The sequence below is a fragment of the Cherax quadricarinatus genome, chromosome 42 (assembly GCF_038502225.1).
Source record: "Cherax quadricarinatus isolate ZL_2023a chromosome 42, ASM3850222v1, whole genome shotgun sequence".
NCBI lineage: Eukaryota > Metazoa > Arthropoda > Malacostraca > Decapoda > Parastacidae > Cherax > Cherax quadricarinatus.
Window position 1 is genome coordinate 17,630,479 of NC_091333.1, and position 14,867 is coordinate 17,645,345.

Sequence of the window (14,867 nt, forward strand, 5' to 3'; positions counted from 1 at the left end):
GACACAGTTCTTGCAGCTAGCCGAGGAGGGTCCCTTGCTGGATCAGGAACTTGCATTTTAGTGGCAAAGTGTTCAGCAAAGAGGTCCGCCTTCTCTTGACTACTAGTAGAGGTGATCCCATCCTGTCGATTTAGAGGTGGAATGAGTTCATCAGGCAAATAACCTTGTCTGTCCTTGACCAGGGACCACCAGGTTTTGGAGCCTACTCTACCTGATGCTAGCTTTCTTTTAGTGTCCACCTCCCATTTACCAATGGCCCACTTTTGAACGTCACCCATATGTCTACAGGCTTGCCTGTGCAAGTTCCTGTTATAGGTGGTAGGATGTCTCATATACCTTCGCCATGCTTTGTACTTAGCAGTAGCAGCCTCTCTACAACGAAAGCCAAACCAAGGCTGATCCGTAGGCTTCGTCACATATTGCCGGTGAGGAATGTGTTCTTGTTGTAGATTAAGGATGTGTCCAGTGAAGGCTTTCACTTGGTGGTCGTCAACATCCCCTTGGAGAAGAGCATTCCAATCGGTGGTGGCGAGCTCAGAGCGAAGGGCTGGCCAATTACCTCTTTCCCATAGCCAGGTTGTGCGTGTGGACTCCTCACCTCGTTCTGTTGGGATCTTAAGTGTCGTAAAAACAGCCTTGTGGTCAGACGATCCAACATAGCCGAGGGGTTGACAAGTGACTGCCTTCTGCCAGATCACTCACTACTGGGTCAAGGGAGGAGCCAGAGATGTGAGTAGGGAAATCAACAAAGTTTCTCATGTCGAACACTGCAAGAAGGTCATCAAAGTCCCTCTGTATAAGGTGCTGGTTGAGGTCACCAACAATTATGATATGTTGACAGTTGTGTTGTAGCAGAAGGGAGTCAATATTTTCCATTAGGAAGTTGATGGGAAGTGCATGTTGCCACTGAGGTCTGTACATTGCACATGCTAGTACAGACGTACTAGTGTTTATGCAGAGCTTGAAGAACATCATTTCAAGATGAGTAGGGGTGGCAACATCAATGTGCTGGGCATGAACACTTTTAGAGAAGCACACAGCAACACCACCTTGCCCTTGCCTGTCTCTTCTCATCCATGAGGTGTAGCCAGCAATTCTTGCAAAATTTTCTGGAGTCCTGTCATCTCTCTCTCTCTCTCTCTTCCCTCCTCTCTCTCTCTCTCTTCCCTCCTCTCTCTCTCTCTCTCTCCCCTCCTATCTCTCTCCTTTCCTCTCTCTCTCTCCTCTCTCTCTCTGTCTCCTCTCTGTCTCCTCTCTCTTCTCTCTCTCTCCTCTCTCTCTCTCTCTCTCTATCTCTCTCCCCTCTCTCTCTCTCCTCTCTTCTCTCTCTCCTCTCTTCTCTCTCTCCTCTCTTCTCTCTCTCCTCTCTTCTCTCTCTCCTCTCTTCTCTCTCTCCTCTCTTCTCTCTCTCTCTCCTCTCCTCTCTCTCTCTCCTCTCTCCTCTCCTCTCCTCTCTCCTCTCTCTCCTCTCTTCTCTCTCTCTCCTCTCTTCTCTCTCTTTCCTCTCTCCTCTCTTTTTTTTTTTTTTTTACACAGGGTTTGACAAGGTTAGGATCCCTAGCTTTGTGTAGCTAGAGCTGTTATGTCATCAGCTCATTTGAAAGCATTTTATTGTTATGAGACATACAAGTAGGAAACAGGATGAAGTTGGAGCCATCTGGGCCAGCATTTTCATTTGATCAATTGACTTTATCTGCGTTGACATCATTATCCTGTCTGAATGTGTTCCATACTCGAGTCATCCTGGGTATGTATGATCTCAGATGGGTGATGTTCTGGAAAGATAGCCAGAGTGAAGTTGCTCTTCTGCCCGTCTTGTGGCATAAAAGCTTTTCACTGTTCCTCAGAAGTGGATCCAAGTGTGGTATTTTGACAATATTGGCCTTGTACATAACAGTAAGGCCACCCACTCCTCCTATGTTGAAGGCTCTGCTGAAATGACAGACCTATCAGGATGGGTCCAGGCGAGAGATGAGACATCTTGCTCTGTTCTCTAATCTGTCAAGCAGTGCCAGATGAGAGGGGGCAGGCAAACCAGAAAGTGGGCATACTCAAGGTGCGGCGTCTTGTGCCTCGTGACAGGATCTTGCCCCTACTGTCAAGCAGATGGGAATCGGCGAAGTGCTGTAAGCTTCCTGGCTGCCTTGTTTGCAAGATTTACAACATGGTTCTTCATGATTAGTTTGGAGTCAGATTTCACCCCAGGATATCAACTTCTTCTCCAGGTGCCAACATCCTCCCATTCATCCTTACTACTGCACCAGCATTACCATCATGGTGCCTAGAGGCGATCATCATTTGCGTTTTCTCAGGTGCAAATGTTGCCTCATCTATTTCCCCAGCTGATATAGCTCTCAGCTCGTGATTGATGTAGCTTAGAGCAGCTGGCATTTCTTCTCTTGGATAAGTGAATGTCAGTGTACAGTCGTCTGCATATGCATGTGATTCTGGGATGAGATGAAGAAGGTCGTTGAAGTAGACATTCCATAACAATGGACCCAGCACGCTTCCTTGTGGAACACTTGCCCCAATAGGATGTCTTGCTGATTCCGTTCCATTGAGAACTACACTTAGAGATCTACCATGAAGGTAATCACTGAGGAGACATAGCATAGAGCCTGCAATTCCCAGTGCTTGAAGTTTTGCTAAGAGGCCCTGGTGCCACTCTCTCCTCTCTCTCTCTCTCCTCTTTGTCTGTCTCTCTCTCTCTGTCTCCTCTCTCTTCTCTCTCTCTTCTCTCTCTCTTCTCTCTCTCTTCTCTCCTCTCTTTCTCTCTCTCTCTCTCTCTCTCTCTCTCTCTCTCTCTCTCTCTCTCTCTCTCTCTCTTCTCTCTCTTTCCTCTCTCTCTCTCTCTTCTCGCTCTCTTCTCTCTCTCTTCTCTCTTCTCTCTCTCTTCTCTCTCTCTCTTCTCTCTCTCTCTTCTCTCTCTCTTCTCTTTCTCTCTCTCTCTCTCTTTACACAGGGTTTGACAAGATTAAGGATCACTAGCTTTATTGACAAGCTATTTACATGTGGGTTCCTACTGTGGAATCTCCTCTTCTCTCTCTCCTCTCTCTCTCTCTCTCTCTCTCTACCTCCTCTCCTCTCTCTCTCTCTCTCTCTCTCTCTCTCTCTCTCTCTCTCTCTCTCTCTCTCTCTCTCTCTCTCCTCTTCCTCTCTCTCTCATCTCTTTCTTTCTCTCTCTCCTCTCTCTCTCTCTCTCTCTCTCTCTCTCTCTCTCTCTCTCTCTCTCTCTCTCTCTCTCTCTCCTCTCTCTCTCTCTCTCCCTCTCTCCCCTCTCTCTTTTCTCCTCTCTCTCTCTCTCTCTCTCTCTCTCTCTCTCTCTCTCTCTCTCTCCTCTCTCCTCTCTCTCTCTCTCTCCTCTCTCTCTCTCTCTCCTCCTCTCTCCTCTCTCTCTCCTCCTCCTCTCTCTCTCTCCTCTCTCCCCTCTCTCTCTCTCTCTCTCTCTCTCTCTCTCTCTCTCTCTCTCTCTCTCTCTCTCTCTCTCTCTCTCCTCTCCTCTCTCTCTCTCTCTCTCTACAGTGGACCCTCGGGTAACGACGTCAATAGCTAACGAAAACATGTAGTGACACGTTTTTGTTTCAAAATATTGGCTCGACTACCGACAAAGAACTCGGTTAAGGGCATTTGTCCTGAATGTGTCCGCGTGGCCTGAGTGGACACATTCGGACACACTGTTTACAAGCCAGTGAGGACAATTCCACGCCTACGTGCGATATATTTTGTATTATTCCATTGTTTTTAGTGGTTGTAACTGCTATATAAGCTGCCATGGGCCCAAAGAAAGCTTCTAGTGCCAGCCCTGTGGTAAAGAGGGTGAGAAACATATAAATTAAAAAAAAATTTAAAATATAAAGTGCTGGGGGTGGGGGTCTTAGGCCCCCCACAACCAAAAGGGGTATTTCCCACATACCGCCGGGGTCTTCCCACATACCGAAGGGTTTTTATCCCGCAGTTTTTACAATAAAGGGGCCCCCCCACACCAGGGGCTTCCCCACATATAGCCAGTTTTCCCCCTCCAGCCAGTGTATTCCCCACATCCCTGACAGGTCCCCCAATAATCAGGTGCCCCCCTCACAACAGACAGGGTCTTCCCCACACCCTTTTGATTTGTTTGGGGACGTGCACGGTAAATTTTATAAAAGCTTTTTGGGCTTTTAAATTGGGTTGGGTTGATTCTGTTAGGGGGATGGTTTGTAAAGGACCTTTAGTATGGGCCAACGGGCCCTGCCAGTGTTCCTGTTTTCTTATGTGCAAACTTTTTGGGATGAACATCATCCTACCATGTTAAGCCATGCTGGCACATCTACAGTGCAATTGTTTTTTTTAAGGGTTCTTAGAATCCAAAAACAGAGCTTTTTGGAAAAATTTTTTGGTGCAAAAGAGTCAGTGACTCAAGCTGGTCTAGTGGCATTAAAAAAAAAAGAAGGGGGGTAAGAAAAAAGGGCTTGTTACCCGGGGCTTTTGGAAGGGGGTTCCTTCAAACAATAAAACACCTCCATCCTTTCCCCTCAAACCCCTCACCATCAATAATCTTCAAAGTTAATTATTTTTAGTATTGTTTATTCTATGTCTCATTGTTTTGTGAGGAAATGTATATTTCTTAAAAAATTATTTTGTTTAATACTTTTGGGTGTCTGGAAAAGTTAATTGGTTTCCCTTATTTCTTATGGCAAAATTAACCTTTGACTGTTTTTTATATAAACGCTTATGAGCCAATTTTCCTAATATTTTAATAATTTAGCGGCTTAAAACAAATGGGAAAGCTGGAGGCCCCATGGAGAAATGGGTCTGTGTGGTCCCCCATAAAAAAATCCCAGCCCCATTCGAATGAGAAAAAAAAGTTTTTTTTGGAATAACGGCTTTTTATTTTCCCCTATATTATCGTTTTATCTTTTCATGGTCTTGGGTGATAAAAAGGAAAAAATTTACAGAAATAAATGATTTTTTCTTTGACATGCTCTTTAAAAATGAGCTCAAAAAAGCGGGAAAAGTTGATTTTTTCCAATGTTCAGGGAAAAAAATCCCCCACCCCGCAATACCCAACTGGGAGTCTAATATTCTTTCACTATTTTTTAATTTTTTCCATTTTACAATAAAGCAGTAGTCTGATAACAAAATTTTTTATTTTTTTTATAATAAAAAACAAAAAAAAAAAGCAATAATAATATAAAAGGGGGCTAGAGATGTGACTAATGAACAGAACGTATGTTATTTTAGTGCCACGAATGTCTACCTTGTTTATTCTGGACCCTATTTTGAAATTGGCATCTTTTTTAGTTTGCGTGAAATTGGCCAAATTGCCAATTTCTGACCACCATATTGGGTAGTCCAAATTAGTAAATGGGAGGTTTCTTGTACTCAGTTGATAGATAAAATGGAGTTCTAAAGAAATAGCCATGAGTTTGGTCAACTGGAACAATGGAATTGGCTGAAAATAGGGCCCAAAGTTGGCAAAATCGCCGATACGCATATGTCGCCGAGACCGCTAACTTCGCGGGAGCATAATTCCATGAGTTTCCGACCAAATTTCGAACTTTTGGTGTCATTACCATCGGGAAAAGATTCTCTATCATTTCATAAGAAAAAATATTTTTTTTTTTGTTTCAAAAATTGAGCGACAGAATGACAGTTTCAGAGAGGGGCCTGAAACAGTGAAAGGGTTAATTCAGCTAACAAAAAAATCGGTTAAAGAAAAGCTCTTTGGAATGGATTAATGTTGTTGCCCGAGGGTCCACTACATCCTGTTTCTTTAATTTCATGCTGGTGGATGGATGTCAATAAAGTTACATCATGTTTGTCATGTCATCAAATTGCCATGGTGTCTTCGAAATGAAATACCTGTTGCACTCCACCACCAATATGTGCATTGAACCTGGGCACTTTACCACACTGCACCACACACCTGAGTAAGGGCTTGTGCACCTATTATGAGTGTATGCTCCTTACCAGGATATGGTTCCACCATTTTCGTCACATCACCACTGGATATTCCTAATAACATCTTGATATCTTGCAATATTTTCCTTCCTATGTACATTCATGATTGTCATAAAACTGGTAGCATGATACCAAAGCATTTTCTCTTGCTTGGTATATGTTGTTTAAATGATAGTCTGCCCTTGAACAGGATCAGACTCGACACTGACGAGGTTCCAGAAGGGATAAAGGAACTTGGTGAATTTGTTTTTCAGGTACATAAAAACATCCCCGTCTTATGTAATAAGTCACTTCTGTCGGGCCTAGTTTTGTCTGAGAAATGTAGGCTGTTCAGCTACAGGATAAACCTGTTGACAGGAACGAGATTAATGAATGTGGGGGTAGATGTTAGCTGTTTTGTCTTGTAGCATAAGCATGATTGTGGCAAGGAAGAGATACATCTCAGGCACAGTTGTGTCTATCCACCTGTGAAATTGTAACTGTGGTGAAACAAACATTCTTGCCATTGTCCACTGGTAATATAATTTGGCAGGATTCCACTGTGTGTTTCACTAGATTGATGGGGACTGGTCACAATATGTTCTTCTTGTCAGTCACAGACAGTCTGGCAGTGGTAGTGAAGATGCTATTTTTTTTTTTGTGTGTGTGTGTGTGTGTTTGTGTGTGTGTGAGTGCTCGCATGTGCATGTGGTGGATACAGCCTGGGTTGTGGGACCTGGCTTCCTTTCAGGGCTGGCGCTGGTGCCGCACGGTTCTTTGTCCCTAGTGCTATATATGTCGCCAGCATAACGTGGAGGAACTTTCTTAAAATTGTATGTGAGAAATTGATTTTTTTTTAGGAGGATAGGTTGCTGTAAATGGATATGCCATTGTGTTAACAACCAAAACATATGTGGTTTTATTATGACTATGTGGTTAAAAGGAATGTTGAATATGGCACAGGATCTGTGTGTATATGGAGTTTTTTTTATCCAATATCAATACTGTAGGGGATTTTCTAATATGCTTTAATATTTACAGGTATCACAAACAATAGCAAGGGGTGGGCCCCGGTGTCAGATTGCTATTCCAGCCCAAGGCATGATAGAATTCCGTGATGCTCTACAGGAGCTACTCGATGAATTTGGTACAGATGATGGTGGCTACAAAGGGGAATTACCAGAAGGACGACATATGCGAGTAGAAAACAAGAATTTTTATTTTGACATAGGCCAAAATAACCGAGGAATCTATATGCGTATATCTGAGGTAAGGAAGCATAATTTTAAATACTATGTGCTTTTTTCCTATTCTAAATAAAATATTTGGTTAATTGTGTTTCTTCTTTGTAATGGTATTTATAATATCTCATATGCTTTTCTAAGATATTTAAAGAATGTATGAGATTTTGCAAAACATTTCCTTCCAAATAATGACTCCAGTAGATTTTGTAGAACATTTACAGCACCCTACAAGTATATTCTTACTTTTATTCACTAGTAATTAAAAGTTCATTTTGCATGAAACTACATGTATACATTTGCTATTGCAAAGACCTATACAAGTGAGTACATACTGTATATACTACTGTACACAAATAACCTGCACTTAGGAGACAAACTTACAATGTTTTGGTCCGATGTGGACCATTAACTAGTCACACAGAGAAGCATCAAGGGAAGAAAGCAAGAATATATGTGAAAGGGGGGCAGGGGACAGAAATTGTAGACCTTGTGGAAAGAGCAGTAGTAGTAGTGATGGTAGTTAGTAGTAATAATGGTGGTGGTGGTGGTGGTAGTAGTAGTAGTAGTGGTAGTGGTAAGTAGTACAGGTCAACCATCATTAATGTGGCATCATTGGGACATGTAGGTTGCCAGATCAGTGATGGCTGACCTGTACCATTTCCCTCCATAGTGTCCACTTGTATTGCCGAAATTAGTACTGGATTAGTGATGGAACTGGATTCGTGATTGCAGGGTCAGTGATGGCTGACCTGTAGTAGTAGAAGTAATAAGAACATAAGAAAGAAGGAACACTGCAACAGGCCTACTGACCCGTGGAAAGCAGGTCCATGCCACCCCCCGGCTTAGAACAATGACCACCTAGTCAGGTCACTTCCACTTAAGGAAGGAGCATGGCACCAGACCTGGTAGCCCAAGCTAGTCAGGTCTAACTCACACCCACCCACATCCACTCATGTATTTATCCAACCTATTTTTAAAACTACACAAGGTCTTAGCTTCTATGACGGTACTCTGGAGTTTGTTCCACTCATCCACAACTCTATTACCAAACCATTGCTTTTCTATGTCCTTCCTGAATCTGAACTTTTCCAACTTGAAACCATTGGTGTGAGTCCTGTCTTGGCTGGAAGTTTCCAGCACGCTATTTACATCCCCTTTATTTATTCCTCTTTTCCATTTGTACACCTCAATCATATTCCCCCTAATTCTATGCCTTTCTAGAGAGTGCAGATTCAGGGCCCTCAGTCTATCCTCATAGAGAAGATTTCTGATACATGGGATCAACTTTGTCATCCTCCTCTGTACATTTTCCAGTGCATTTATATCCATTCTGTAATATGGTGACCAGAACTATGCAGCATAATTTAAATGAAGCCTAACCAAGGATATATAGAGTTGAAGAACAACCTGAGGACTTCTATTATTTTTACTTCTTGATATGAAGCCAAGGATTCTGTTATCTTTATTACGAACACTTATGCACTGTTGTCTTGATTTCAGATTACTACTAATCAGACTCCTAAATCCTTTTCACAATCAGTAGTATTAAGATCTGCACTATTCAGTTTATAAGTGGCATGGTTATTGTCCTGTCCAACATTTAGAACTTTGCATTTGTCTATATTAAACTGCATCTGCCACTTCTCCGACCACTGCATCAGTCTATTCAAATCATCCTGGATTGCACTAATGTCCTCAATAGAATGAATTGGACGGCCTATTTTGGTGTCATCAGCAAATTTGCTTGTGTCGCTATTTATTCCCTCATCTATATGTAAATTGTGAACAACAAGGGGCCCAACACTGACCCCTGTGGAACATCGATTGTGACGTGCCCCCATTCTGATTTCTCCTCATTTATGGAAACTCTTTGTCGCCTATTTGTCAACCATGCCTCTACCCAGGAAAAAATTTCTCCGCCTATTCTGTGTGCCTTAAGTTTCCTCAAAAGTCTCCGATGTGGAGCTCTATCGAAAGCCTTACTGAAGTCCATATACACAATATCATATTCATTACCATGATCTACCTCCTCAAACACCTTAGTGAAAAAAGTAAGCAAATTCGTAAGACAGGAACGCCCCTTAGTAAAACCGTGTTGAGATTCATTTATCAAATTATACCTATCAAGATTGCTACGAATTGCCTCGGCAATTATTGATTCCATAAATTTTCCTACTATGGAGGTAAGGCTTATTGGTCTATAGTTCGAAGCTAAGGACCTGTCACCTGCCTTGTAAATAGGTACAGTAGGGCCCCACTTACATGGCAGGTTAGGTTCCAGGCTACCGCCGTAAAGCGGAAATCGCCATGAAGTGGAACACCCTTTTTTTCCACTTATAAATGCATACAAATACTAGATACCAAGTTTACACTAACATATATTAAGTTAGCAATAGAACTAGGCATCAAAAAAACAAAAAAAAGTACAATACACATATAGTGCTCTCATTACTTACCTTAAAATATTTATAGTCTTAATCTAGGGTGAGACAAGTAGTATTTATTGTAAGAAATCAAGTGCGGTATGTATGGTAGTCATCCGGGCTACCATACCAAGCCACTCCCACCTACCCATAATATTCTATGATATTTAAGCATCACAGAGCGATAAAATGTATATACAGTTCATTCATTACTTACCTTAAAATATTTGTAGTCTTAATGTAGGGTTAGGAGTAAGTAAATGAGATAAAACGAATAAATGAGAGAGAGAAAGAATGAGTGCATGAGAGAGGACAGGCACAGAGTTATGTAAACAAACCAGGCGAAGGTAAGTTTTGTAAACAAACAGTGTACACGTCTGGTTTGTGTACAGGTTGTCTCTGCATTGATATGGTAGAATAAATAAAGAAGAACACTTCCATTCTCTTGTAACATCATTTTGAGAAGAAATGACGCTCTGAGTGAAGGCAATGGAAATAAGTCACTGACGTTTTTTGTGTTATCCTGGGTTCTCTACACATATGCTGTTATGTATGATAATCTATGTAACTGTATTTGTGTATACCTGAATAAACTTACATATGAAAGTAATAATTTTCTACAGTTACCCCCAGTAACACATTTTCTCTTACGTTAGACTAGAGAAAATATTATTCTTGCCGTCACTTGTACAAGTTATCCGGCTACCACATCTCATATTTATTTATTTATTCTATTGTGGGGTGTATTTATTATCTTTTTATGTTATGTATCATGTTTATTATATAATTTTAAAAAAATACCATGGATGGATTAATGAAAATGTGCATATTAATGTAATATAAGACATTTAATGAGACTCGGTGATTATTATTATTATTTCTAATATGGCGTCACTTGTGCAAGTCGTCTGCTACCACATACCATATTTATGTTTATTTATTCTACTGTGGGGTGTATTTATCATATTTATATGTTATGCATCGTGTTTATTATATAATTTTGAAAAAATATCATAGATGGATTAACCCTTTGAGGGTCAACAGGCCCTCTCCGAGACTTGTTCTCAGGGTCGGCCAAATTTAAAAAAAAAAAAAATAATTTTTTCTTTTGAAAAGATAGAGAATCTTTTCCCAATCATAATGACGCTAAAAGTATGAAATTTGATGGAAAACTTACGGAATTATGCTCTCGAGAAGTTAGCGGTCTCGACGATGTTTATGCATCAGCAATTTTGCCCACTTTGAGCTCTATTTTCGGCCAATTCCAGTGTACTAGTCGTCAAAAATCATAACTATTTCTCTAGAACTCCATTTTTTCTATTGAATGAGTACAAGAAACCACCCATTTACTGATTTCAACTATTCAATACAGTGGTCAGAATTTAGCAATTTTGCCAATTTCACACAAATTTCAAATGATGCCAATTTCCAAATAGGGTCCAGAATAAACAAGAAAGACATTCCTGGCACTAAAATAACATTTCCTCTGTTCATTAGTCACATCCCCACCCCCCTCTTATATTTCTTTGGCTTTCCACTTTCAATTTTTATTCTTACAAAAAATAGAAGATTTACTGTTATGCAGACTGCTGCATTAGTGTAGAAATGGTATAAATAATATCAGCGCACTTGTGAAAGAATATTAAACTCGCCAATTGATGTGTATTGGACGCTTGGCATGATTTGTTTACTTTTGAACTTTGGTAAAAATCGAACATTTCTGCTACTTTGTGCTTAATTTCAAGGTACTTTTCATTGTAAAACCAGTCAAAATCATCTCAATTTCTGTAATATGTCTTCCATTCTATAAAATGAGACCAAGAAAACTAGAATACAACAATAAATACCATACAAAAATACAGTGGACCCCCGGTTCATGATATTAATCCGTTCCTGAGAGCTCATCGTAAACCAAAATTATCGGAAAGCGAATCAATATTCCCCATAAGAAATAACGGAAATCAAATTAATCCGTGCAAGACACCCAAAAGTATGAAAAAAAAACTTTTACCAAATGATATATTAAGTTTAATGCAATATAATAATTACAATAACAATAATAACAATAGAATAATCACAATAGAATAATTGACACTTACCTTTAATGAAGATCTGGTGATGATTGATGGGATGGGAGGAGGGGAGAGTGTCGAAGTTTTTAATGTTTAGAAAGGGAATCCCCCTCCATTAGGACTTGAGGTAGCAAGTCCTTTTCCGGGGCTACTTCCCTTCTTCTTTTAATGCCACTAGGACCAGCTTGAGAGTCACTGGACTTCTGTCGCACAACATATCTGTCTATAGAGGCCTGTACCTCTCGTTCCTTAATGACTTTCCTAAAGTGGGTCACAACATTGTCAGTGTACAGGTTGCCAACACGGCTTGCAGTAGCTGTGTCAGGGTGATTTTCATCAAAAAAGATTTGCACTTCAAGCCACTTTGCACACATTTCCTTAATTTCAATAGTCATTAGCACCCTTGATCTCGATGGGTTGGCACTAGAAGCTTTCTTGGGGCCTATGGTAACTTATTTTGCAGAAACAAGCACCAAAAACAGTGATAATATGGATAATATAGAATGTATCCTTAGATGCGCGCACACTGGCTGGCTTGTAAACACTGGACACATCTCGTACGAATCATATCGCATACCGGGTTTTGTATCGGGAAGCGAGGCAAATTTTTTTCGATCAAATGCATCGGCTACCAGATTTATCGGATACCGATAGCATCGGGAACCGGGGGTCCACTGTACAATGCAAAGTCGCTGTTTTATTCCAAAAACACGATCAAAGTTTTTTTTTTCTCATTACGCACTGTGTGCTGCAGGATTTTTTGTATACTGTGCACACTGACCACATAGACCCATTCTTTCATATGTATGCCTACCAGCTTTCTCCCACTAGATTTGAGGGCGCTAGAATTTAGGTGTACTAGTACGTCAAAAACCCTGGGTCGTAAGCCGTACTAGTACGGCTGAAACCCTCAAAGGGTTAATGAAAATGTGTATATTAACGTAATATACGACATTTAAATGAGACTTGGTGATTATTATTATCATTACTAATATGACATCTCGAGACTTAAGACACTGATTTAAATGTGTACTTGCACGCCAGCACAGTATGTAAGTTTATTTAGGTACAGGTATACATAAGTATAATTATCAGAGTATATATAAAATATGAAATAACTTTTAAAAACACTTGAAATTTTGGAGTTTCCAGACAAAATGGAGAGACTTAGTGGTTACAGATCACACGGACAATGTAAACAAACAGGGTGGGGCACGGTGACCGTATTAGAAAGTCAGGTGGGGGGAGCCGTATAGCGAGTTTTGGTCATAATTTGAAATGACCGTATTAGCGGAACCCCGTAAAGCAGGGCCCTACTGTATCACATTTGCCATTTTCCACTTATCAGACACTATGCTAGTTTGTAGTGATATGTTGAAAACCTTAGCCAAAGGTTTGCAGAGTTCCTCTTTACATTCCTTTAAAACCCTTGCAAACAGTTCATCAGGGCCTGGGGATTTGTTAGGTTTTAATTTGATGATAAATTAGACACATGTGCAACTCTTGGGTATATTTATTGAGGAAACGTTTCTCCACACAGTGGCTTCATCAGTCCATACAAAGGAGAATCTTGAAGAACAGGAGGAGAATGAGGTAATCAGTCCCTCAACCTTGAGTTGATGTGGTCAGTCCATCAATCTTGAATAGATTCTATTCAAGATTGATGGACTGACCACATCAACTCAAGGTTGAGGGACTGATTACCTCATTCTCCTCCTGTTCTTCAAGATTCTCCTTTGTATGGACTGATGAAGCCACTGTGTGGCAAAACGTTTCCTCAATAAAGATACCCAAGAGTTGCACATGTGTCTAATTTATCAACATGTCGGTTCTCTGAGTCATTCATCTACAAAGGTTTTAATTTCTCTATTTGTCTGAGGACCATGTCACTAGTTACTGCAATCGTGCATAGTTTATTATTGTCCTGTTCTACATAATACTCTTAAGTGGGCTTATCTTGTCTCTAATCTTACTTCTGTATACCTGAAAGAACCCTTTTGGGTTAGTCTTCGAATCTCTTGTGACCTTAGCCTCATAATCCCTTTTTGCTTTTCTTACTCCTTTTTTTATTTCTCTCTTTAATTGAATATATTGATAGAGGCAGCAATAAGAAGGTAGTAGTGATAACAAAAAAAAAGTGGCTCAGAGTGGAGTGTTAGTGAAGAAATGGTAGTAGTAGTATTAATAGTGGAGGTAGTCTAAGGAATAAAGAACACTGCAGGAGTGCTACTGTCCCACAAGGGTAGGACAAAATCCCCTCAGGAAAAAAAACCATAGGAGAGAACACACCTAGACAGAAGACAGGAAAGACAATGAAAACATAGGGAAGGTGAAAACGTGAAAGTAGACATTTACTTTCTTTTTTTGCCAGTCTAATACTCTTCATAATAATCTTGTTCATTCCTCTCTTCTTGCCACTGATGCTTCCAGAGTCTACTCCATTTTATGCTGCTCTTGTCTTCTCCATTACTTTGGAGAAACTGGCGACTTACTTTCTGATAGACTTAAGGAGCATACAAAAAGTGTTAGGTCTTACTGACACTAACAGTGCTCTTTTCTGACTTGTTAAAGATCAGTCTTCCTATTAACTGGTCCTCTGCCAAAACTGTTTATCCTTCTTTTAGCCTTGGCAGACACAGTCTTGTTGAATCATCCCTTATACTCAACATTCTTAATATGAATTTTGATCCTGGCTTTGTCTCTGTAGGTGTCTTCCTTTCTCATTACACTGTCAAAGGCTCCAAACTTCAGAACACTCATGACGACTTGATCTTTATCCCCTCCTTTTCGCCTTTCTTATATTTTAATTGGCTTTCTTGTCTTTTGCCTAGGTTGGTTCTTTCCTGTGGGGTTTTGTCCTGCAGGGATTTTGTCCTACCCTTGTGGGACATTGGCTCTCCTGCAGTGCTCCTCTGTTCTCTTGTTCCTACCTCTACTATTACTATTACTACTATTTCTTCACTAACACTCCACTCTGATCCTCAGAGTATGGAGAGTGTTGTTAAGATTTAGAAGACTGGAAATATAGGAAAGGCAAAGGATAGATTTCACAGTAGAGAGTTTGGAAGAGAAGAAAATATGTTCAGCATGTGAGTAGGCAAAGTTAATGAAATTGGAAGGGTATCCTAGACGAGAGAATGAGCTGTGAAGAGTGGAAATTTCCGGCTCGGAGAACTGAGGGGTCACAGATGCAGAAGGCATGGCAAGCC

The 14,867-nt window shown here is 40.6% G+C and overlaps 1 protein-coding gene across 2 annotated transcripts in view; it reads left to right on the forward strand.

The window, feature by feature from the left end:
• Window positions 1-14,867, forward strand: part of Pur-alpha (Purine-rich binding protein-alpha) — a 358,677-nt gene that overhangs the window by 320,336 nt on the left and 23,474 nt on the right. For both annotated transcript variants that reach the window (XM_070093372.1, XM_070093373.1), the window contains exon 5: window positions 6,961-7,188. In XM_070093372.1, coding sequence (XP_069949473.1) covers window positions 6,961-7,188 — 228 coding nt within the window. The remainder of the gene's footprint in view (window positions 1-6,960; window positions 7,189-14,867) is intronic.